At 41.1% G+C, this 25,384-nt stretch overlaps 1 protein-coding gene across 6 annotated transcripts in view; it reads left to right on the top strand.

Moving 5' to 3' along the window:
- Positions 1 to 25,384, top strand: part of NR3C1 (nuclear receptor subfamily 3 group C member 1) — a 125,943-nt gene that overhangs the window by 83,442 nt on the left and 17,117 nt on the right. For 5 of the 6 annotated variants that reach the window (XM_039236177.1, XM_039236180.1, XM_039236178.1 and 2 more), the window contains exons 3-6: positions 8,441 to 8,607; positions 14,107 to 14,223; positions 23,287 to 23,565; positions 24,502 to 24,646. In XM_039236177.1, coding sequence (XP_039092108.1) covers positions 8,441 to 8,607; positions 14,107 to 14,223; positions 23,287 to 23,565; positions 24,502 to 24,646 — 708 coding nt within the window. The remainder of the gene's footprint in view (positions 1 to 8,440; positions 8,608 to 14,106; positions 14,224 to 23,286; positions 23,566 to 24,501; positions 24,647 to 25,384) is intronic. The other variant, XM_039236182.1, reaches the window with a different exon arrangement.

Raw genomic sequence — 25,384 nt, 5'->3', positions numbered from 1 at the left:
GAGATATCAGCTAAGGACACTTTGTGTTGGCATAAAGACTTAGGTTTAAATCCTGACTTTGCTAGTTATTGTGTCACCTTAGGCGAGGCACCTTCTCTAAATCTCGAAAACAGCGCTCACTTGATAGGCTTGTGGAGCAGATGGAAGGGGATAATGTATATAAAGAAAGAGCTTCCACAATAGTTCCTAGTAGTAGCAAAGTGATACCCCTTTTCTGGGTAAATCTCAAACATCTACCATGTTTGCTACCTTATATTCTTTTGTAGAATGGAGAAAGATGTAATGTATTAATAAACTAAATACAGTAATCTATACTGGACTCTGTACAGGATGTTTAGTAATATAACTTTTTTAAAACGTTTTATTTATTTCTGAGAGAGAGAGAAAGACAGCGTGAGCAGGGGAGGGTCAGAGAGAGAGGGAGACACAGAATCGGAAGCAGGCTCCAGGCTCTGAGCTGTCAGCACAGAGCCCGACACAGGGCTCGAACCCACAAACTGTGAGATCATGACCTGAGCTGAAGTCGGAGACTTAACTGACTGAGCCACCCAGGCGCTCCAGGATGCTAGTAACATAAAAAGCCACCTTACCTAAAAGGAATTATTGATAGAAACCTTCATCAAAAAGTATCATAGGATCACCTGTATTAAGTGCTACATGTCAGTATTTGAGGGAGTCTAGAGGTTGCCATGGAATAGAAAAGCCACCGTGTACACTCCACATTTGTGGGACAGATCTTAGCAAATACCCTCAGGAAACATGTTGTATATAGTAGTCACTTCATAAATATTTATAGAATACAAGATCCCTAAGGTGATAAACCAAATGGCTGGTATAGAGGGGTGGGAAGGCTCATAATTCGAGAAGGAGCCAGAATGTGGACCCTCTTGGGCTTGAACTATACATAGTGGAGGATCCCCAGAGAGTTTATTAAAAAACCTATGATGGACAAAAGTTTTACCAATGTGGGGAATGAACAGAAGGAGAAGCAGTCAGAGCCAGGAGGACTACTTAGTGTAAACCATCTTCGTGGCTAAAGCAAGAGAGAAGACATGCCTTAAGATGATTGCATCCACAGTGGACAGGAAGAAAAAGGGACATGACCATGTTATAGGAAATAATAAATAAGAGTGGAAAAGGAATTGAAATTGGCAACATTTCTGCATTTAAGCCTGAGTTACTAAGCATAAAGAAAGGAACTCAAGTCTTTCTAAGTATGGAAAAAAAATACTTAGAGATTTGTTCTTTTGTAGTTGGGGTGTACATGAGCAGTGTTTGGACTTCTTAGCATCTCTAGCCAAGTATTTCACAGTAATTACGTTGCAAATTGCAGTAAATGCCCAAAATTCCATAATCAAAAATACTTTAATGTAAAATGAAGACAAATATAAACACCATCAGTTTACTACAATTCTAAATTAAACTACAAACCCCAGGTAGACCATAGTTGATAAAGTTTAATCTTGCAAGCTAGATGTACATTACTGAAACCTGCAACAATTCCCGAAGACGCTGGCACCAGCTTAAACTCAAGTCTACAGCATGATTACAAATAATGATAATAACAATGGCATTGAGCTATGACGACACTGGATGTGACATTGGACTTGACACTGAAGATACCTACTGTATCAAAGTCTGTGAAAAATCAAGTCTTGAAAAGATGGAAAAAAGATTGCAGGCAAGATGTGAGCTCAAAACCACAGCTCCATAGCCATCAGTTTCACCCCTAGATATATAGTGGGATATGCATTAGAAGAAGGTAGTGAGCGTATCCTTGTCTCAAACCTGTTCTTGAATTCTTCAGAGATGTGGCATTCCTAAATCCGTATGTACCAAACCACAATTACCCTTGTGTGCTCTCAAGAAGTGAACATACCTTACTCCACAACATCAGTACTTGTTAAAATTCATGTCCCCTAATGCAAGCCTGAGCAAACAGAGCTGAGAACTTGCAGCCTAAGATTTCCAGTTAGCTAACACAGTGTCCAGACTGAGGACTGATCCTTCCCAAGAGAAAGATATACATTTCTTCTATGAAACATGTTAGATAAGACTTTATGAAACAAGCATAGATAAGGTGACCATATTCTCTCTTCATATAAATAAACACACAGGACCAAAGAAGACTTTTAGAGTCCCACATGTATTCTTCACTACCTATACCCCAGTGCCAACTTGGGAAATAGGGACAAGTTCTTGGAGTTAATTGATTGAAGACCCTTCATTTTGCAGACAGAAACTAAGCCCAGAGATATTAAGAGCCAGGCCCTGGGTGTCTCAGAGATGTGAAAAAGGCATTTCCTCCTTCATTCACCCTTTACTGGAAATGTTCCTGCCTTATTGCAGTAGAGTTTGTGTTTGCTATACCCTTTGCCCTAAGATGAGTCTGGATAAATGATGCATGGTTTGAGGGAACTGTCTTAATATGCACCCAAAGCTAAACCAAGTAGAAACCTCCCTTAATGAATGCACAGCAAAGAGAATAATCAGTGTTTCTTCACCTCATTTAAGAACCTGTGTTCTGGTAGAACCATTTAACAGAAATATCATGAAAGCCTTCCCCCAGAGTATTTTTCTGTTTGATTTAAAAACTATTCCGTAGCTTATTATCAAACAAATCAGTAATTCTTTAGCTAATGCAGCAATAAATGGGCAGTCAAAAACTATAATCACGTGGTGTGTGCAGCTGAGTATTTACATTCTGTCTAATGAAAAAAGATAAGAAAAATGCAGGTGACTTTAATGTGTAAAAGCTACCTTTTAGGGCTAGCCCTAGAGGGACAAATAAATTACTGACTCAAAGTAGTCCCTAGACCTCTGTAAGTCCCTGCTGTCAGCTCTGTTTTGAATCTCTTTTTGAACTCTTCTTGAGTCAAAGAAAATTTAAGGCTGCTTCATTAGGGTCCTTGCTCCCCTTAAAGTAGTTCAAAGGTTTTTAAATCTGTTTCTGGTCCTTGTTAAATTGTTTTCTTCTCTGTGTCGCTTAAAGCTTTATATATATAGCAAGGGTTCCTAACCTCAGCATTATTGGCAGTTGAAGCTGGGTAACTCTTTGTCATGGGGGATTGTCCTGCGTACCTGTGGGATGGGGGCGGACCAGCACTTTAGTCTTTTCTCACTAGATGTCAGCAGCATTTCCTCAGTTGTGCCAATCACAGATGTCTCCACCCATTGCAGAGTGTTCCCCAGCCACCCATCTACACTGCACCTCCCCCTCCTCAGGGAGCAAAGAACCACTGGTTTATGGTATTTGGCCAATAAGAAAACACCTGTTCCATGTGTACTTGATAAAAATTAATCCAGTTTTATTTTCAGTATTTTTCCCCCATATTAATTGTACTTGTTTTCTGAGGTGATACTCTTTTTGTCCCTCCCCCCCACACACAATAAATTCCTTGCATTTCATTGAAAAGTTTATTTAATTCACTTAGCTTGAGGTGAATTAGCTTGAGCTTCATCTCTGCTTCTTTGTCTTTGGGAGAAAGTCTCTACTAAGCAATACTGTATCATCTTGCCAGGTACATTACAGTCCCCATTTAGAAAGAGGGCAATTGAGATTTAAAGAGATTAAAAGGTCACCAAGCTACTATACTGCAGTTAGGTTATGAGTTCTAGCTTGTCTGACTTAGACTCCTCACTGTTCTCTGTAACAGCAATTCTCAAAATGTAGTCCATGGACCAAGGGAATCCCCAGGACCCTTCCAGAAGTACATTCATAAAAATATACAGTCTTCATTTGCCTTTCTCACTGTGTTGACATTTGCACTGATGGTACAAAAGTAATGATGAGTAAAATTGTTGGCGTCTAAGGGTGCAGCAGTCTGTGTATTCACTGCCTTGCACTCCCATTTAAAGAAAGCCATTTCCACTTAAGAAATCCTTGAGGGATGCCTGGGTGGCTCAGTCAGTTGAGCATCCAGCTCTTGGTTTCTGCTCAGGTCACTATCTCATGGTTTGTGGGTTTGAGCCCTATGTCAGGCTCTGTGCTGACAACAAGGAGCCTGCTTGATCTATTCTCTCTCTCTCTCTCTCTTTCTCTCTCAATTTTTTTAAAAAAGTTTTTTAAAAAAGATATTCTTGAGGAAGCAAAATATAATTCTTTTAAGTCTCCACCTTTGGCAATCCCCTCTTACTCTCTGTGTGACAACATGAGAATATGCATAAAGCTTATTACGTGCTTATGCTGCCCATAGCACTTAGGCTTGTGTCAAAAAGCAGTAGGTGTAAGACTGCTGATGTTTCTCACTGAACAAGCCTTTTTCGTGACATACCATGGATAAACTATGGTTTTGAGCCTTTGGTGTTTGGCAGATGGTTTCTCAAAAATGACTGAAGTGAGCTTATCACTTCAAGGAAGACAATTTAGAACTTGGAAAGACATATCTGCCACTGTGAGCTTGATAGATGTGACTGTTCCATTGTATAATATAACTATAATTTACTAACTCAGTAAACCAGTATTTTCCAAATGACTAATGCAGGATAGTACAAAACCATCTATGGGTAAAAGAGCCGTTCTAACTTCAAGATGGACAGATGGATTTTAATGTAACACTGTTTCAAAACGTTCACTGATAGGGTTTCAGATTCTACACTGCAATACTGACCTTTAAAAAACCAAAATGTCAAAAAAAACCCCACCCAAATGTCAAGTTTTGGGGTAGAATCACAAAGAATATCTACAATTACCTGAACTCAAGCTCTTGGCAGCCCATTAACCCTCTGCTGGCTCAGAGGGAAGGGTATTTATGGTACTTCTCTTTACCTCAATCCTCCAGGTGACCCCATGTCACAGGGGGTACATAAAAATATTCACAAAGTTTCAGGGTTCATTATTTCAGTGATGTATTCCACGCATAGTGTAGTAAGACTCCCATATACGAAATGACTTCTGTATCGTCACAGCGCCTGATATTCCGGTGTCAAGAGCATGTGCTAAATGAAAGGATGTCATTTACCTGCACATTTTATGAGCTCCTCAAGGTGTGGGATGAATACTCACAATCCATCCATAACTGCCCCTCCGAGAGCTTACCTCTCAGCACTTGCTTTTCTTGTAGAACTCAACAGAAAAACCCAGCTTTGCATGTGTGGTCTTTTTTTTTTCTTTCTCTCATGTGAACTCCATAGCTCAGGAATAAGCTGGTGCTGAGCATGCCCTCCCCTGTAAATGGGAAACCGCGTTTGCGTATTCGCTTGGAACAAGGCATATGTTCCCAAGTCTTCAACATAGTTCAGAATAGAACCTGTTACCGTCTTCCAAGTTTGGCGCAGCTGTCAGCACACAGTGATCAAAGACCCCAGGTTTTCAGCTTTTCCATTCATAAGGTATAAATCACACTCTTCCTCCTGTGTGCTTTCTTTTTCTTTCTGTCATGTATTTGCCACGTATCCGAATCAAAAGATGGTGATTCCAGATGGTTTTCCTTTGTCGTTCTAGCAGTTGGGGTGACCTGTAGCCCTTCGGTTGTGTCACAGGGTCACGTTTACGGTTGTAAACTTTGTCGTACTCTTGCGTGTTTCCCAGTGGTGTTTGTCCTAGGCCGTCCTAGTCCTCGTGTTTGTGTGGCAAAACTGGATTTTTTCCCACCAATGTCCGTGGTACCCTGGGCAGTGTTCCATGTACTCCGTTCTTATCTGATGGAGCCTAGAATGACTGAAGGGATTTCAAAAGGCTGACTTAAATTACAGATTCTTAGCTACACTTGCATCCATCCATTTGTTCATTTAATTTTTAGCTCCCTGTTGCCCTCTGTAGCTTACCGTTGAGTGGCCCGAATGCTTTTTGCCGATGCTCTAATTTATAAGCTAGAATTTGGGAATACCATCCTGGGTTTTAGACTGAACACTAACTTTGTACTTACATAATGCTTACATAATGCTTTTTCATAAAATCACCAGTTTTTCTGAAACAGGAAAGGAGGAACGTGTGTTGAGTGCTTGCTCTCTGCAGGAATTATGTGCTACGTTGGATGGGCATTCTCCTGTTTGCACAGCACACACACAGCTGAGGCTCACAGTGGTGGACACCAGCCCAGGGTCACACAGGCTTTCCATGGGGACAGCAGGGATCTGAAGCACGTCAGTTTGACTGAAAACAGGCCCCCTGATCACCTTCCTCCTCCTGCATTGGCCTCATCTGAGGGTGATACTGTCTTCTCACAGGTCTGGTGAGAGGCTAGACGAAATTTAACTCAAGAAAGTGTTTCATGGCCACAAAGTCCAGGCACTGTTTTACGGCACTTTCCTTTATTGATTGCACTTTGCATTTTTTACCAACTGAAGGTTTGTGCCAACTTAATTCAAGCAACCCTGTCAGCACCATTTATCCGACAGCATTTGCTCATTATGGGTGTGTCTGTGTCACATTTTGGTAATTCTCCTCATATTTCATTTTTTTCATTATTATCATTGTTAGGGTCTTCTGTGATTTTGACTCCCCAAAAACGCAGATGAAATATTTTTAAATTAAGGTATATACATTCTTTTTTAGATATAAAGCTCTTACAGATTTTAACAAACTGCAAAATAGTATAAATATCACTTTTAGATGCACTGGGAAACCAAAATAGTCATGTGACTTGCTGTACTGCAATGTTCACATTATTGCTGACTATGGTACGGATCCAAACCTGCAGGATCACTGAGGTATGGCTTTACTACAAAGTCCCATTAAAAAAAATTTTAATACATACATATGCATATGTTTTTGTGTGTATTGTATACAAATAAATACATATAATTGGTGGAGGAAACATTACAGAAGTAACCTTTCAAATCTTTAAATATTATACTCATTTTCCATAAACAACTGGTTGGTCCCTAAAAATAGATGTCAGATGACAGAGATGGGCTGAGCAGGAATAGGCGCATCTTCAGGCCAGAAGCCAAGGAAGTTTTTGCTTCCCTGACACATCGCTCTGTTCACTCACGCCAAGACCTTCCTATCTTTCTGTAAAAGTGCGGCCCAGAGCAGCTCCTCCGCATTAGTCACAAGCTTCCATTCATCACGGGTGGCTCACGCCAGACCTCCAGCGGGGTCATTTCAGGCCACCCTCTCCCATCGTCCGCCATCCCCCACCTAGCAGGGAATCAATAACTTGTGATACGGGAGCATCCAGAAGTTCGCGGCCGCCTTCAGAGAGCACGTGAAACCCTGAGGCCTATTCCCGGAACTGGGGTGATGGCAGCACTGTCCATCTGACAAAGCCTCTTGGACAGAGGACTGGCAAGGGTGCACTCACTTCATCTGAGGACAGGATTTAGGGGAGCGTTGTGCTTGCTGCAGTGTTTCAAAACAAATTGGGAAGGGAGTATCTTTAGACACTGCAACAGCACTTGCTGCGGTGAGAAGTCTGCAGAATGAAACACGAGAGCGAGTGGAAGAAGCAGACTCTCCTCCTTTTTCTTGAGGCTGTACCTTGCCTGAGTGTGGAGGGCAGAAGGGTCCTTCCTCTTGAAAGCCCACTGCCCTTTTTGGTTCTTGGTGTGAGCCACACAGGAAGGTAACACAGTGATGTTTTGTGTCAGTCGTTGCAGGCCGTAATAAGAAACTGGTCCAGCCTGGATGGCATTGGGAATGAAAGGTGTAGGCCCAAACTCGAATACTTTACAAAGTTTTGACTAGCGGAGGACATGGGTAGAGATATAATGAGACTTGACTGAGTTTAGAGAAAGGCCTGCACAAGATCTTAAAATTACAAAAATTAAATAGAGGTCCTAGGCAATTAAAGGGGTAGGAGGCATTTTCTTGAGGTGATGGATGTATACTATCTCTTGATCATGGTGGGAGTTGCACTGCTATCCATTTAGCCAAACTCATTGGCCATTCACGTACAAATGGTGAATGGTATGGAAGTGACCCCTTTTTACACAGGTGATTATGAATATAAACAAACCCTACACAACTAAAAATGATAGTTTCAAAGTGAAGCATAGATTCATCATTCTTTTTAGGGAATACTTGAAATTACCTCACTCTTGGAGCACCTGGGTGGCTTAGTCAGTTAAGCATCCGACTTCAGCTTAGGTCACGACCTCACAACTGGTGGGTTCATGCCCTGCATCGGGCTCCATGCTGACAGCTCAGAGCCTGGAGCCTGCTTCAGGTACTGTGTCTCCCTCTCTCTCTCTGCCCCTTCCCCACTCACACTCTCCTTCTCTCTCTCTCCCCCGAATAGATAACTAGTTAAAAATTCAAAAAAAAAAAGAAAGAAAGAAAGAAAGAAATTGCCTCAGTCTTAATTTTGTCTAAAAGAAGAATAAAACATTATTTGAATATATGTGAAAAGGCTCTTGTAATGCTTGCTAGTACTTGAAGCCAGAGTTCACTGTGAACATGCTCACTGGGAAGTGAGAAGGTAAGAGGGCTGTATTTTGATATTTGTTTGACGGTCACGACCGTTAAATCCTGACCCTACTTTCTCTCCTCCTTCAGCCCTGGAATGAGACCGGATGTAAGCTCTCCTCCATCCAGCTCTGCGGCGGCAACGGGACCACCCCCCAAACTCTGCCTTGTGTGCTCTGATGAAGCTTCGGGGTGTCACTACGGAGTCTTGACTTGTGGAAGCTGTAAAGTATTCTTCAAAAGAGCAGTGGAAGGTAGTGTGTGTTTTGAAGAGTTTTGTTTTTCCTCTACTTGGTTCTTGTCTCTCAAGGTGGATTGTGAAGTTTCTAGTATATGTGAACCTCATTAAGGCTGGAAGTCAGTAAAGACAGGTGGCAGGGGGTGGGGGTTTGCTCATAGGCCTTCTAAATGGAAAGATTTTAAAAAGCAACACAAAAACCATAAGAGATCCTTAAATACAGAGAACGAACTGAGGGGTGCTGGAGGGGAGGTGGGGGGCAGGATGGGCTAAACGTGTGATGGACATTAAGGAGGGCACTTGTTGGGATGAGCACTGGGTGCTATGGGTGTTATATGTAAGACATGAGTCACTGAGTTCTACTCCTGAATCCAGGACTACGCTGTATGTTACCTAACCTGAATAAAACGACAACACAAGCAGAACTAGAATAAAAGAGAAAAGTATAAAGTAAGGGGAGGGAGTTTGGTCAGATAACAGCAGGTAGCATAAGAAAGTGCTGTCATGTCATGTGAAATGGTGCTGTTATGTTACTGCCCAAACCTAATGTTCATTGTGTGAGAATCATGGGCTTTAGCTCCCATGAAGTAGTGGGTTTTGCAACTACCAACTATTCCAGTCTGACCAAAACTGAGGGTCAGTAAGAACTATGAGGGGGAAAAGTATCTGGGTGGGTTTTTCTTCCTGTTGAGCCAGGCACTGCTAAGTGGTATGAAGTCATCGTAACACCTGGTCCATACCCTCTGGGTGGTCACGGTCTGCTTGCAGTGAGAGAGTTCAGGGGCACCTGGGTGGCTTAGTCGGTTAAGCGTCCAACTTTAGCTTAGGTCATGATCTCGCGGTTCGTGGGTTCAAGCCCCATGTTGGGCTCTGTGCTGACTGCCAGCTCAGAGCCTGGAGCCTGTTTCAGTCTGTGACTCCCTCTCTCTCTGATCCTCCCCTGCTCACCTTGAAGTGAGAGAGTTCACAGTTTCCAGGTATGGAGGTTGTAGTAAGAAGTAAGTGTAAATGGCCTGAGGAGATTGAGAAAGAAGGTACTGTAGGAAAGCTGATTTCGCTCTATGAATACTAATAAAAACTTTACCCTGGTTATGGATTCAGCCTGCTGACAAGGGCAATCACTCCTTAAACAAAGAGAAGTTCGTTCCATAGCAAATTAGTATTGGAAATTACCCTAAAATCCTCTTGGGGAAAAATCGTGCACTGTAGTTATTTATAAAGCAGTTTGAAGGCATGGAGGAGGGAGGGCACTTGTGGGGATGAACACTGGGTGTTATGTGAAACCAACTTGACAATAAACTATTTAAAAAAAAAAAAAAAAAAGGCAGTTTGAAGGCAGTGTGGCCTGAATGGATTACCTAAAGCTCTGAGTATATTAATTTTTAAAGAAGTGTAATTATCCATTCACAGTATTAGAAAGATTATTATTATTATTTGCCTAGAGTTCTGTTTGCATATCCTTTAGAGGTAGATGAGTCATTTTCTTTTGTTTGGATTACTTTTTAATCCGTGAGCAAACTATGAAATTCCTCCTGTTATGCCACATGGAGCACAGGGAGGCAGCCTGTGACCAAGTAGGAGCCCTCAGCTAGTGGGCAGTCGTAAGGAAAGCCCACCCCTGCACCCCCCAGTGACTCTAACAAAGTAGACCTTATTCACCACAGAGCCAAGAGAATGAAGCCTTTTCTTGTCTGCCCTCATTTCAGCACTTTTTTCGTAATGTTTTTATTTCTGATAATAGGAGAGAGAGTTCAAGCATGAGCAGGGGAGGGACAGAGAGAGAGAAAGAGAGAGAGACAGAATGTGAAGCAGGCTCTGAGCTGTCCGCACAGAGCCAGACGTGGGGCTCAAACCCAGGAACCGCAAGATCATGACCTGAGCCTACATCGGAATCTTAACCGACTGAGCCACCCAGGTGCCCCTGTTTCAGCACTTTCTTAACTCCTGAGTTATATTCATAATACAGATGCAGTGATAGTAATACAATATACTGGCAAATTAATTTCTGCAAGTGAAATTCAGAAAGAGACTGTGGAACCTTAGAACAAAAAAAATGGGTATTTAAAAAAATAATTAAAATGGAGGAGAATGAAAAATTGTTTAAAACAGGACTATAAATTTAAATGCCTACAAGGACCAAATATGTGTCCTTCTGGCAAATAAAAGACATTTGGGACAAGGAAGGTTAGAGAGCACAAGCTTACCTGAAAGCTTTCAATACCCTTTAAAAAAAAAAAAAAAGAATAAAAGCTAAACATAACTCCCCAATAAAATATCATTGTAGGCCATATGCCCTCGGGGCTTACCCCCGGCTTTAGAATTAAATTCTTATACTTGTTTTCATAGAATATGAGTTATACGATTTCAAAATGTTTATTTAGCCTTTAAGTATTTCAGTTAAGTATGATGGCTTGATTACATAATTAGGGAAAAGTTTAACTGTGGACTATGTTAAGTAAATCCTGTACTTGGACTTTCATTTTCTCTAATGTCCCTTCCAGTTCTAAAATTCTATAATCCTTTGACAGCCTCACTCGGTGCAGTTCTACTTTTCCTCTCTAGACAGGATGGAGGTTTCATTACAGAGATGTAGTTTACAAGGTCTGTATACACTTAGTAGTCCATTTTCAGCACCTGCTGGAAATAATAGGTTACCTCCCCCCAAATTGGCATAGGATAAATACCCAAACATTCAACAATTTTTAATAAGTTTTACTTATTACTTATCCATACAACCCAGATTGAGGATAGATATTTTGAGTTTTTTAACTCAGTATTCTGGGAGTTCCTTTTCTGCATACAGAAGGAAACTTTGGGTAGCTTCACATCTTTTCATGTATACAAGTTCAGTGATTCCATCCCCCTCCCACCAAGTCCCTTTTACTGTGTCCCTTGTACACAGTACATGTAATCTTTGTTGGTGGGTCATAATGGTGATAGGTGTCCACTACCCTTAATGTCCCATGTGCCAAGCATTATGTTTTAAGTACATCATACCATCGAATTAAGGGCTCTATGAGCTCTTAGATGCTGTTGTGATCCTATTTGATAGACCAGGAAACTGAGGCTGAGAGTTTAAGTGGCAGAGCTGGGATTCCAACACAGCTGACTCCAAACAGGTTCCTCACCTCAATACTACACTGACACCCCGAGAGTGTATGACAAAAGTTTTGTCATCTGGGAAAGTTTATAATCTAGTTAGATACAGAGGTGATAGTAGTCACAAGGGAGTTAATTAACAGCTAGCATTTATAGAGTGCTTACCATGCGAGAGGCACTGTTTGTAAGAGGCTTCTACACCACTGCCTTCAATCCTTGCAGAAGCCCAGCATGATAGGTGCCACTTTTCCATCGTTGCAGATGGGGAAACAAGGGCTCAGAAAAGTTAATAAGTGTTACTGAGATCACACAGCTCGGAAACAGAGCTGCAGTTCAGATCAAGGACTTGCTGGCGCTCACCGGTGCACTTCCCACCACACCACACGGTGTGTGAGAGCAGGTAAAGAAAGAAGCTCAAGGGCCAACGGGGTGGCTCAGGGAATTAAGCTTCCAACTTATGCTCAGGTCATGATCTCATGGTTCTGGAGTTTGAGCCCTGCTTCGGGCTCTGTGCTGACAGCTCAGAGCCTGGAGCCTGCTTCAGATTGTCTCTGCCTCTCTCTCTGCCCCTCCCCCGCTTGTGTTCTGTCTCTCTGTCTCTCAAAAATGAATAAACGTTAAATTTTTTTTTTTACCTGCTTCAACTGTGGACAAATATGTTTTTCCTACTTTTGCTTTAAAGAGGTTACAGCTACTGCATTGGTGCTACCATTCCATGTCTCAGAGAGAAGCTAGGAAACTTAGACAATGCAGAAAAGTGTGGAAATAGCTGGTACAGGCATTGGGCAGTAGGCAGGGGAGCAGCTCTGGACCAAAGCTCAACTCTAGGCCATTGGTCAGCCCAGTGGCCTTCTCCTCAGAAAGAATTGAACCTGATATAGTTAACCATCTACGCAAAACGCACACTTCATAGCACTGTGATTTATCCTCTTATGAAGAAGGGAGTGTGGTTTGTTTCCATCCAAGTAGTAAGCAGTTCCAGGTAGAAAGGATCTTTTCCCAGAAATCAGAACAAGGTATATTCAACCTAGTGAATTGATAATTGTGATTTTCCTCTTTTCTCTGAATGTGATTTCTTTTGGCGAAGAGAAATGCCCTGTGGTCCTGTGCACACCATCCCCTCTAGTGTAAGGTTCATGGGCTCTGAGTTAGCTAGTGTTTCTTCAGCTACAGTGGTGTTGTGCAGGGGGCTCCTTTCAGTTTCTGCCAGGCCAGCAGATCCTGAGATAGTTTTCTTCAACACTCAGTAGTCAGATTAAAAGAAAACTACCAGAATGTGCCTTTCGGGGTGGGTAAGGGTATCAGTTTTTTCCTTTTAAATTTTTTTGCCAGGTGAAAACTGCACTTGTACCTCTTACCACATTATTAAATCCTAGGTGCTAGAAGATTGTAGACAGTGACAATCTTAAGTACTTGGAGTTGGTGGTGGATTTAAGAACTGTTACATGCCAAAAGCCTGTGACGTAATGAACAAATATCTGGAAGATCTTTATATGGTAGTTTGTTTTCCAGGTGTGTGATTTCCCTAACGAGTTGCTGGCAGCCTTAACATTCGAGATTAAGTATGTTCCCTGTCACTTAGACTTGAAGCAAGGGTATACTCCATTTGCATATGGTGGCATACTGTTGAGTGAAAGTCATTTTCTGTGTGGGGCTCTTCCAGTATTTTGAAAGCAGTTTCCTCTGTTGAACCTTCCTTAGCATTAAGTCCGAAGTCATAATGATGGGGCGCCTAGGTGGCTTAGTCGATTAAGCGTCCGACTTTCACTTAGGTCATGATCTCGCGGTTCGTGGGTTCGAGCCCCACGTCAGGCTCTGTGCTGACTGCCAGCTCAGAGCCTGGAGCCTGTTTCAGAGTCTGTATCTCCCTCTCTCTCTGACCCTCCCCTATTCACGCTGTCTCTCTCTATCCTAGAAATAAATAAAAATATTTAAAAAAAAAAAAAAAAGTCAGAAGTCATAATGAAATAGCGACTTCAGACATCCTCAGTATGTGTCAAACTGCACTTCAAACAGTTGATCTTCTAATGCAGAACAAGGTTACTTTGGAGTTTAGTGACTGGAAAGGGACAAGAAGTCTAGTGGGGGTTGCTGTTCTTCTTGACCAAAGGGCCGACCACGTGGGGTGTTCGGTTTGTGAAAGCGTATGAGATGCTACACTTATAGTCTGTGCACTTCTCTGCATGGGTCCTGCAGTGTTTTTCATGAACTATGTTTATTTGTTGAGCAGCATAAGGAAGGGACGTTTTTAAGTTGACCTCACAACTCTGTAATGGGAGTGGAAGCAAGGACATCTTTCTTCGTCACTGCCTGTGGTCCCTGGCTGTGCTCAGCCCAAAACCAAAGTGCAGTGACTCTTGCTATAAAAAGATCCCTTAAAACTTGGGCAATTTTGACAGGGCCTTTGTTTTCTGTCTAGGACAGCACAATTATCTTTGTGCAGGAAGAAATGATTGTATCATCGATAAGATTCGAAGAAAGAACTGTCCAGCATGTCGCTATCGAAAATGTCTTCAGGCTGGAATGAACCTGGAAGGTAATGTAAATGCCTAAAAGGAATGGGCTCTGCATCATATAAAAATTGGTCATTTTCCTCTTTTAAATATGTGAGCAAAAGTAATACTTCAGTTGTTGCAATGTACATGTGCTTGATTAACATAATTTTATATTACTGCTTTATAAAAGAGGAGCTTTTTATGAATAGTTCATATTCCACTTAAGTTTTTTCACCAGCTTGTATTACATACACGGAATTCATTATGACCAGACTAGACACTAAGCAAATAATTAGGTAAAAAAAATGAAACTTACAACATGTGAAACATTCCCGGTAGCTTTCTCTCCTCCTCTTCTTCAGCCTCAAAACTGTTCCCTAGAGTTGGAAATGTTTCTCTTTCAGATGTATTTACATGTCCATATTTCTATCATTTCTCTCTTACTAGGTTCTGTAACTAGACAGATGCAGATAGATAATAAATCTACCTGGGGTGAGGTGGGGGGGTGCTCCTCAAGGAGATGTTGGATGAGTTTTGTTGGTTTTGTTTTTCAGGTAAAGAAGAAACCTGAAGCTAGTTATAAGTTTGAGTGTTTCCATAACTTAACAAGTTTACATAACAAGTTGTATAATTTATATTGATCTCATCATTATAAACTTGCCTTTGAGGGGCACCTGGGTGGCTCAGTTGGTTAAGCGTCTGACTTTGGCTCAGTTCATGATCTCACTGTTTGTGGGTTTGAGCCCCATGTCACTCTCTGTACTGACAGCTCAGAGCCTGGAGCCTGCTTTGGATTCTGTGTCTCCTTCCCGCTCATGCTCGCACGCTCACTCTCTCTCTCTCAAAAATAAACATTAACAAATTTTTAAAAAAAACAAAAACAAAAAACAAACTACTTTGTAAAACGTATGGAATTCTACTGTAGTTGAAATGGCAAACCCTATGGAGGTAGTGGTGGTGCTGGAATCACACACGTGCTGTATTTGCTGTGACAGTAGCACCTTCCTGCTCAAACCTGCCAAGGAGGCAGGCAGTACACGTCAGCTGAGTAAAGTAGTGCCTGTTTTAAGGACTTACTGTCTACTTGGGTTGCAGAGTCCAGCACAGAATGGTTTGTCACGCTTACAGAAGGAAATGAAGCCCCAGAGGCAAGGAGAGGGCCCCCTCATTCTGTCTGAAAAGCTGAGAATGCTTCCTTGGAGGAAGCAAGATTCAGTCTAGAAAAGCCAAGTAGAAGGAGTTCTGTAAAAAATAAAGGCAGAGACGTGATCAGATTCATGTTTTAGACTGATCTCATATAGAGAGACCCATGAGATGACTCTAGAAGTAATCCAGATAACACGTGGTGATATTGCAAGGAGAACAGCAAGTGCGTGGCGCTTTTGGTAGAAGAGAGACTGACCATTGACGCAGTCTGGCACACGCCGTGTGTGCAGCTGTTGTGAAATAGGAGATAGATTTATGGGGATGGCTGTGAACAGTCTTAATTCCTCAACCCACATGCACAGCATCATCTTCGCTTTTTCATAGAACTTCAATAGCAAAAAAAGACAGATGAAATTCACCATGTGTAAGTCCATTGTGACATATCAGTCAATGAACCCAGTTCCTTCTGAGTGTGACTAGGTTGCCTCATTGTTACTGCAAAGGGCCAACAGGTTAAGCATTGATTTAAAGGAAGTCATATTGGCCGATCTTCTTGTAGGTGCACAGATTAAAGACACACTCGTATAGTTCATGATCAAGTGCCACAAGGATGATTATTTTTGTTATCTTTATTTCTGCCCAGTTTTTACTGAGTTTCATTTTGCTGCTCTATGACCACTTAAATTTGAATTATTTTCATCTCAGCTAGCTAGCTATTTCTTACACTTAGAAATAAGGTTACTCAGGGACACCTGGGTGGCTCAGCTGGTTAAGCATCCAACTTTGGCTCAGGTCATGATCTCATGGTATGTGAGTTCGAGCCCCAGATCAGGCTCTCTGCTGTCCACACAGAGCCTGTTTTGGATCCTCCCCCCATTCCCCGACTTGTGTTATCTCTTTCCCTGTCTCTCAAAAATAAATAAAACATTTTTTTAATTTAAAAAATTTCTTAAATGTTTGCTCAAAGGACAAAGCCAAGTAAAATTTGATGATATCAGTAACAAAGAATGGTTGTGTACCCCATAACATTTTGAGGTCCTTTTCCAAATATATATCACGCTTAACTTAGGACTTTGGAGCTTAAGTGTATAATGCTCTTCTGTGTAATTCCTCCCCTATCTAGAATAGAAGGCAATGTTTTTTTAGAATACCTAGCAACTATAAGGATTCTGATGGACGAGGCTAGTCATTGTGTCCCATTTTTCCTCCTTTTTACAACTTAATAACAATCACAGTGGCCTCCCTCACTAGAAGACAACCAAGACAGCTAGAGGCCTCTGATTTTCTAAATGTTATCAAAATACCATCACTGCCACTTGCAATCAGATCTTTAAATTTAAGCTTACAGTTTAGACTGTATGCAGTTTCTCAAAATACTATTTAAAAAACAACACATTATATGCTTTTGTGAGATGTCAATATAAGATCTCAGAATTGTGGGAAAATTAGCATTTCTTAAGAGCTAGTCTTTGCATACTTTCTTCTAGTCAAAGAGGTTATTTTGGACTCTTACATTATTAAAAACACTTTAGAGTAGGTCCAAGATTATTAACCTGTGTCTACAGTATATAGTTCTGCCCTGTCACTTAACAATCTATTAGATAATAGGTAGTGTGTATCATGCAGTTCACAACGTAATTCTAATTGTAGAAAAGCTGAAAGGCTCTTTAAAAATCTAGGTTTATGGGGGTGTCTGGGTGGCTCAGTAGGTTAAGCATCCGACTCTTGATATCAGCTCAGGTCATGATCTTACAGTTCGTGAAATCAAGCCCCATGTCGAGCTCTATGCTAACAGCATGGAGCCTGCTTGGGATTCTCTCTCTGCCCTTCCCTGACCTCTCACTCTCTCCCTCCCTCTCTCTCTCTCTCTCTCTCTCTCTCTCAAACTAAGTGAATAAAAACAAAACTCTACAAAGTTAGATTTTTTTTAATGTTTAATTATTCCTGTATATATAAAACCTTTATTTGCAGTAGGTATTTGTGCCTGAAATGTTTGACCGAACATAGTAGAATTGACCCTTGAACAAATGCAGGTTTGAACTGTGTGGGTCCACTTAAAATGGATTTTTTACAGTACACTATTATAATGTACAGTAAAACCTTGGTTTGCAAGCATAATTCATTCTGGAAACCTGCTTGTGATCCACAGCACTTGTATATCAAAGTGAATTTCCCCCAAGAAATAATGGAAACTCCTGGAGGCATCACAATTCCGGACTTCAAGCTATGTTACAAAGTGGTAATCATCAAGACAGTATGGTACTGGTACAGAAACAGACACACAGATCAGTGGAACAGAAATAAAGAACCCAGAAAGAGACTCACAAAGATATGGCCAACTAATCTTTGACAAAGCAGGAAAGAATACCCAGTGGAAAAAAAGTGTCTTCAGCAAATGGTGTTGGGAAAATTGGACAGCAACATGCAGAAGAATGAACCTGGACTCTTTTCTTACACCATACACAAAAATAAAATGGATGCAAGACCTAAATATAAGACTGGAAGCCATCAAAATCCTAGAAGAGAAAACAAGCAACAGCCTCTTTAACGTTGGCTGCAGCAACTTCTTATTCAGTATTTCTCTGGAGGCAAGGGAAACAAAAGCAAAAATGAATTATTGGCCCCTCATCAGGATAAAGAGCTTCTCCATGGTGACAGAAACAATTAGCAAAACCAAAAGGCAGTTGATGGAATGTGAGAAGATATTTGCAAATGACCTATCACATAAAGGGTTAGTATACAAAATCTAGAAAGAACTTATCAAACCCAACACCCAAAAGACAATCCAGTGAAGAAATGGGCAAAAGACATCAATAGACACATTTCTGAAGAGGACATCCAGATGGCTAACAGACACATGAAAAGATGCTCCACATCACTCATCATCAGGGAAATACAAATCAAAACCACACTGAGATATCACCTCACACCAGTTAGAATGGCTAATATTAATATCTCAAGAAGCTACAGATGCTGGTGAGGATGTGGAGAAAGAGGAACCCTTTTGCACTGTTGGTGGGCATGCAAACTGATGCAGCCACTCTAGGAAACAGTGTGGAGGTTCCTCAAAAAATTAAAACTAGAACTACCCTACAATCCAGCAGTTTCACTACTAGGTGTTTATCCAGAGGATACAAAAATTCTGATTCATAGGGGCACATGCACCCCAATGTTTATAGCAGCACTGTCGACAGGAGCTGAAGTATGGAAAGAGCCCAAATGTCCATTGACTGATCATTGGATAAAGAAGATGTGATGTGTGTGTGTGTGTGTGTGTGTGTGTGTGTGTATTTACATTTAATGGAATATTGCTCAGCAATCAGGAAGAATGAATTCTTGCCATATGCAACAACGTGGATGGAACTAAAGTGTATTATGCTAAGCAAAATAAGCCATTCAGAGAAAGATACAAATCATATCGTTTCACTCATATGAGGAATTTAAGATACAAAACAGATGAACATAGAGGGAAAGGGAAGCAAAAATAAAATAAAAATGGGGTCAAATCATAAGAGACTCCTCAATACAGAAAACAAACATAGTTGCTAGAGGGCTGTTGGGTGGGGGGTGGGCAAAAGGTGTGATGGGCATTAAGGAGGACACTTGTTGGGATAAGCACAGGGTATTATTTAAATGATGAATCACTAAATTCTATTCCTGGAATCATTATTACACTATATATTAACTAACTTGGATTTAAATTTAAAAATAAAACTAATGGAAACTCAGATGACTTGTTTCACAACCCAAATATATTTATATAAAAATGATGACAGTACTGTAATATAACACAAAATAATAAAATACAAAATATAAGGAAGAATAACCTGCACTTACCTTTAAAAACTTTCATGGCTGGTGTGAGGGAGACAAGAGAGAGGAGAGGTATTGTATAGGATGACTTTGACTATCACTTATAGAATCACTGCTCTCTATTGGCTCAATGGAATCTTTTTCTGCATGGGGGCCATTGTATACGCTTGCACGGATGTTGACTACAGTCCAGTATCGAACTCTTGTCATATACCGTATGTAATGTAACTGACAATAAGGCAGCAGAGGAAAGGGTCTATATCTGCAGGCAGCCTGACCTGGAATGAAGCAAAACATTCCTAAGCTTATGCTTGTATGGAAAAGCAAAGGACTGTCCACAGATAGATGCTTTAAAGTGATAAAAAAAATATATATATACTTGTGCCAGTTGTGGGCACCTTCCAACATTCTGAAAAATCACTAATATCTGCCAGACACCACAGCCTCAGACCCAGCATCCGAACATGGGAGACAATCACCCACAGTCCTACAGAGAGAGAGAGAGAGAGAGAGAGAGAGAACGAACTATTGACTCGGTTGTGATCATGTGGCGTTCAGCATCTCCTACTCGTAGTACAAGATGTCGCTTGTTTATCAAGTTAAAATTTATTAGAAATGTTTGCTCATCCTGCAGAACACTCGCAAAACAAGTTACTTGCAATCCAAGGTTTTACTGCATTTTCTTTCTTAGAATTTTCCTAATGAAATCTTTCCTTTAAGCTTCCTTTATTGTAAGAATACAGTCTACCACACAGAGAACATACTAAATATGTGTAACTAACTCAACTGTTATATTCTCGGTAAGGCTTCTGTTCAAAGTTTTTCAAGGGTCAAAAGTTACACACAGATTTTTTGACTGCACAACCCCCATGTTTTTCAAGGATCAGCCCTATTTAAGAATAAGATAGATGAGGAGCAGCTGGATGGCTCAGTTGTCTAAGCATCCAGCTTCAGCTCAGGTCATGATCTCACGTCTGTGAGTTCGAGCCCTGCATTGCGCCTTGTGCTGACAGCTCAGAACCTGGAGCCTGTTTCAGATTCTGTGTCTCTGTCTCTCTCTTCTCCTGCCCTGCTTGTGCTCTTTCTCTGAAAAATGAATAAATGTTAGAAAAAATTATAAAAGAAGATAGATGAACCAGCCATGTTCATACTTTTTATTTTTTACTGTTTTGTTTTTTTTTTTAACTATAATCTTTAGAAACATTCTCTGTCAGGAGAGCCCCCAGAGTAACTTTGCAGAGTATGTCAGCTCTTATCACAGCCTGATTCTCTCCAGAAATGTAACTTAATATGAGAAGCGGTATATTTTGGTACTGTGGCCCTCATACCAAATAATTCTCAAGATTTACTCTAAGGAAGCCTTCTTCAGTCCTTACAGTGCCTGGCAGTTGAGTACAGTTAAGTTTTTTAAGGGTAATCCTTAATGTTTTCTTATTTCATTTTAAGGTATACTGTAATCATCCCAGATTATAGTTGTTGGGTTTTTTTTAAGTTTATCCTTTTTGAGACAGAGTGGGAACAGGGAAAGGGGCAGAGAGAGAGGGACAGAGAATCCCAGGCAGGCTCTGCAGAGCCTATGCAGAGCCCCACACAAGACTCGATCCCACGAACACTGAGATCATGACCTGAGCCAAAACCAAGAGTCAGATGCTTAACTGACTGACCCACCCAGGCACCCCTAGTTTTATTTTTGGTATGAAGAGTCAAGTGGAACTTACAGGCAAGGAGGCTTGTGACATTATCAGATTTCATACCTTTTTTTTTTGAAAGAGAGACAGAGACAGAATCATAAGCAGGCTCTACACTCAGCGTGGGGCTTGATCTCATGACCTGAGCTGAAATGGAGAGTCCAGATGCACCACCAAGTGAGCCACCCACAAATTCCCAAACTTAAAGCTTAAGCTAAGTTTTCAGCTATTACACATTCCTGAACACTTCTGTAGAGATCAGAAATTGAGTCATAATCTGTATACTCCAAGGAGCCAAGACCTTTATATAGAGTAGAAAAATAGTGGTTGCTTTACTGAATCAGTTAACAACTTCTTGCTCAAGTTATATGAAAACATATTACTGTACATTCTTGCTCTCATCAGTATTTTGAGCTTTATTCAAAAGCATTAGTTCTCTCATTTAGGGCAATAGTTAAATAGTAAGAAACTATCAAGTGGGCACAGAAGATTTTTAAAAATCCACCACTATCACTATCCTGTCTTCTGTCCTACTGTGGAGCATAGGTTCCAAGCCATGGTTCATTGAGGTCTGCACCATATTGTTTCAAGTTTTTGTTTTTTTGTTTTTTATTTTTGAGAGAGAAAGAGCCAGCATGAGCAGGAGAGGGACAGAAAGAGACGGAGACACAGAATCTGAAGACAGGCTCCAGGCTCTGTGCTGGCTATCAGCACAGAGCCCGATGTGGGGCTTGAACCCACAAACTGTGAGATCATGACCCGAGCTGAAGTCCAATGCTTAACTGACTGAGCCACCCAGGTGCCCCTGCACTGTGTTATTTCAGTGTGTTGATTTGGGAGATGGATGTTCTCTTTTATTCCCTTCTCAACAAAGTGCTTGTCGTGATTTTGAAATATGGGTTTCCTTGAGACACCTTTGGTTGTTTAAAGTGTTTCCTTGTGTACAGTAGCACTTGCTCTTTTTAAAAGTGTACCAGTCCTCTGTGTATTTGTACTGTCTACATTCAACCAGATTCTGCCACCAGTTGAGGTAATGATAGTTCTTCTCTAGCACTTAACGCGTGCCACCACCTGTTGTAAGCATTTTACATATTTTAACTGAGTTAATTCTCAACCACCCTAGAGCGAGGTACCAGTATTACCCTCATTTTAGAGAAGAGGGAAGCTAAGGCCCAGGGAATAACTGGGAGATCCCAACTACTGCGTTGCAGAGACAGGGTTTAAACTCAAACATGATTGTTTCAGGTTTATGCTCTTTATTGCTACACTGTAGTGTGTTTCCAGTAGAGCATGGTAAAATGAGAATGGGTCTGTCCCAATCTTTTTTCTGTGTTTTGAAATGTGACATAAAAATTCTTAAGTTTCTCACTACACAGTGCACAGTAATGGGACCATTCTTATCATTTTAAGGGCAAAGAATCTAATAAGTATTTCCTGAAGTGATTTGGATTTACTTTTCTCTGAGCAAAGTGGTTTGTATCCCTGATAAGTGAGGCAGATACATTTCTTCTTTCATATAAATTATATTTATTGCCCTTCCTTGGATCTCTGGAACTTTCTTTTTAAGAATATTCTGTGTTCCCTTCAGCAGCAGGTAGAGCAGAAAGGAAACATTCTTATTTGTTACTAAAACATGTAGCTTCATAAAACATGGAACTTTAAGAGTATGAATACGTTTAGTAAATAAACTATGGAATCCATGTTGTAATTGACGGCACTATTCCATACTAAGTCAAAGATGGAAAGATAGCTTTACTTTGTATATATGCTGTATATAATATGGAAATAGTGGCTTTAGGTTTATCGGGTCACCAGTATAAATCTCTTGCAGAAGGAAAATTCCCCACATAATTTATGTAAAAAAATGTAAAGTTTTTTTCTTCATCTCCCCAAATGTTTTTAGACCCAAGCAGTATGCATCATATAAATGTGAAAACTGGACTTTTCTGCTGTGGGAATTAATAGTGGTTCTAGCCTCTGATCTGCAGTGTCATCTTAATACCATCTTGAGAAGAAGGGGAATTTATGCTAGGTTATAGTATCCCTCTCTTCATTATATGCCATCATTTAGACGAACCCTAAGCCACAGTTTCTAGTCTGCTATTATGAACTTGTATTCTTTTTTTCAACTGCTAGTAAAAATATTGCCTTCTTGAATCAATGAGAATTTCCAATTTGGAGTGAAAGTGAGAGAGAAATTAGTTCATGTAAGAATCTCTAGAAGTGATTTGTTTGGATTGTTTTCACATAATGTTGAAAGACCGTTAGTTTTGCGTCCAGTATTACGTGGCTTCATATACAAATGGGTTCCTCTTGACTCTTGGCTTTCTCCTCTTCTGTTTCACTTGATAATTGCTGAATAGTTTCAGAAATTAAAATACTTCTTGAATAAACTCTGCCACCCAGACCTTCCCAGTTATATTCATTTCTGTGTATTCTTTTTTTGAACACCCACAGCTCGAAAAACAAAGAAAAAGATAAAAGGAATTCAGCAGGCCACCCCAGGAGTGTCCCAAGAAACTTCCGAAAACCCTGCTAACAAAACAGTAGTTCCTGCAACATTACCACAGCTCACCCCTACCCTGGTGTCCCTGCTGGAGGTCATCGAACCCGAGGTGTTATATGCAGGGTATGACAGCTCTGTCCCAGATTCGACTTGGCGGATCATGACCACACTCAACATGTTAGGTGGGCGGCAAGTGATTGCAGCAGTGAAGTGGGCCAAGGCGATACCAGGTAAGACGCAGGAGAGGACGCAGCTAAGGTACAAAGTGCGTGTCCTATTTTCTCTTCCTCATTTCTGGGGCCTAACAAGGGGAGAGGCTGGAAAACTTGGGAGTGGAGAGTTTATAATAAAACTTGCACACTGCTCCCTGCTTTTCACATTGTTGCTCAGAGCAATTTCAGGTAGGACGATGTAATACCAGAATTAGAGGCACAGGACTTAGAAATTCCTTTCACACCCAAGTCTAGGGGGGAAAATGTGTACTTGTAAGAATTCAGTTGGTTTTCCTTCAGTGTATCACTTTTAAAAATCAGGTTTTTTGTAAAATCGGTAAAAATCGATGACCCTTTGTCAAAATGTACAAAAGTAGAATGATTTTAATTCTTAACTAGGTAAAATGATACATATTGAATGTAAATCTTACTTAGTCTTATTTTTAAGATACTATGAGCTAAAAGTCCCCCTATGGGAACTCGATGTGGAGGGAACATGAGAGGTCAACATTAGTGTCAGCCCGGACTTTTCAGCTACAGGAGAATCGACAAGCTTATGTTCACACAAACAGAAAAGAGGCAGAGCAAGAGTGAAGCCACCTAACCTCCATCATCTCTACTCTGTCAAGAGGGAAAGAGGTGTGACTCTCGGGAAATTTTTAAAATTAAATTCATTGACTGTGTAATGTACCAAGTCAGGACTGTGGGCTTTCTGTTTTACTATTCGGTTCATATTTGCTTAAATGGGGAAAAAGGGACAATAGGTTTTACTGTACCGGATGCTGTTAAAAAAGCACCAGAGGCTTTGGTCTTGACATGTCAGGTGACAGAGGAGACCTGTGCCCCCTTGGTGCTACTTCATTTCCTCTATCTCTTAGGGGATCTAGTTCCCAAAGAGATGATCTTCTCTTCAACACCTAGTGTTTCCTCATGCCTTTATTTCTTTTCATTCAGGATTCAGGAACTTACACCTGGATGACCAAATGACCCTACTGCAATATTCATGGATGTTCCTCATGGCGTTTGCCCTGGGGTGGAGATCATACAGACAATCAAGTGCAAACATGCTGTGTTTTGCTCCTGATCTGGTGATTAACGAGTAAGTTATCTGGGAGTCTTCCTTTGCTCATGTTCTTATCCAGGTGATGTTTTCCTGATGGATTGCTATTGTGAGATTGCAATGTGAGATTTCCTGATGGATTGCTATTGCTATTGTCATTGAGAACTGAATCAATTCTATCAGGTTTCTTGGAACAGGGAAAACTTGAAAGAGAGTGGTTTATCAATGCCTAATGGCAGGCCAAATGTACACGAGGCAGGACGTACGTAAGGGTACTTTTTAACACAGCGAGCATCTCTGGGGTTGGTTGATCTCACTTTCAATAGGGGGACTGCACATGAGGACATCTTGGCCAAGGGAGTGGGAGGTACAGACTCAGAGGCCAGAGGACTCTTTTTGCAGGGCAAGGCCTACTCTATGTCTTCTAGGCTCTGCTTCTGTCTGTGAAATATTTCAGGTGTCCATTCCGCTGACCTTACTGCAGTTGTTTCCTGACAAGTTTTCTGCCTCTGATGTGCCCTCCAACGTATTCATGATTTTCTTCTTCCTACAACACAGTTTGACCACATCACATACCTCCCCAACACACACATATCCTCGCTACCTCCTCCCTGGCCACAGCACACATGTTCAGTGTGGCTCTGGCTTTCCAGAACCTGGCTGCTTCTCTCTCACTGTTCTCTTTCACAGACGCGCCACACTCACTCAGACAACCTACTCCTCAGGCACACGCTCAACTCATGATGTTCTTAGCACCTTGTAAGACCTCCATGCTGT

The sequence above is a fragment of the Hyaena hyaena genome, unplaced genomic scaffold (assembly GCF_003009895.1).
Source record: "Hyaena hyaena isolate Hyena2069 unplaced genomic scaffold, ASM300989v1 scaffold_107, whole genome shotgun sequence".
Taxonomy (NCBI): domain Eukaryota; kingdom Metazoa; phylum Chordata; class Mammalia; order Carnivora; family Hyaenidae; genus Hyaena; species Hyaena hyaena.
The sequence above is the reverse complement of the archived record's forward strand: the minus strand, read 5'-3'. Positions and strand labels throughout refer to the sequence as shown.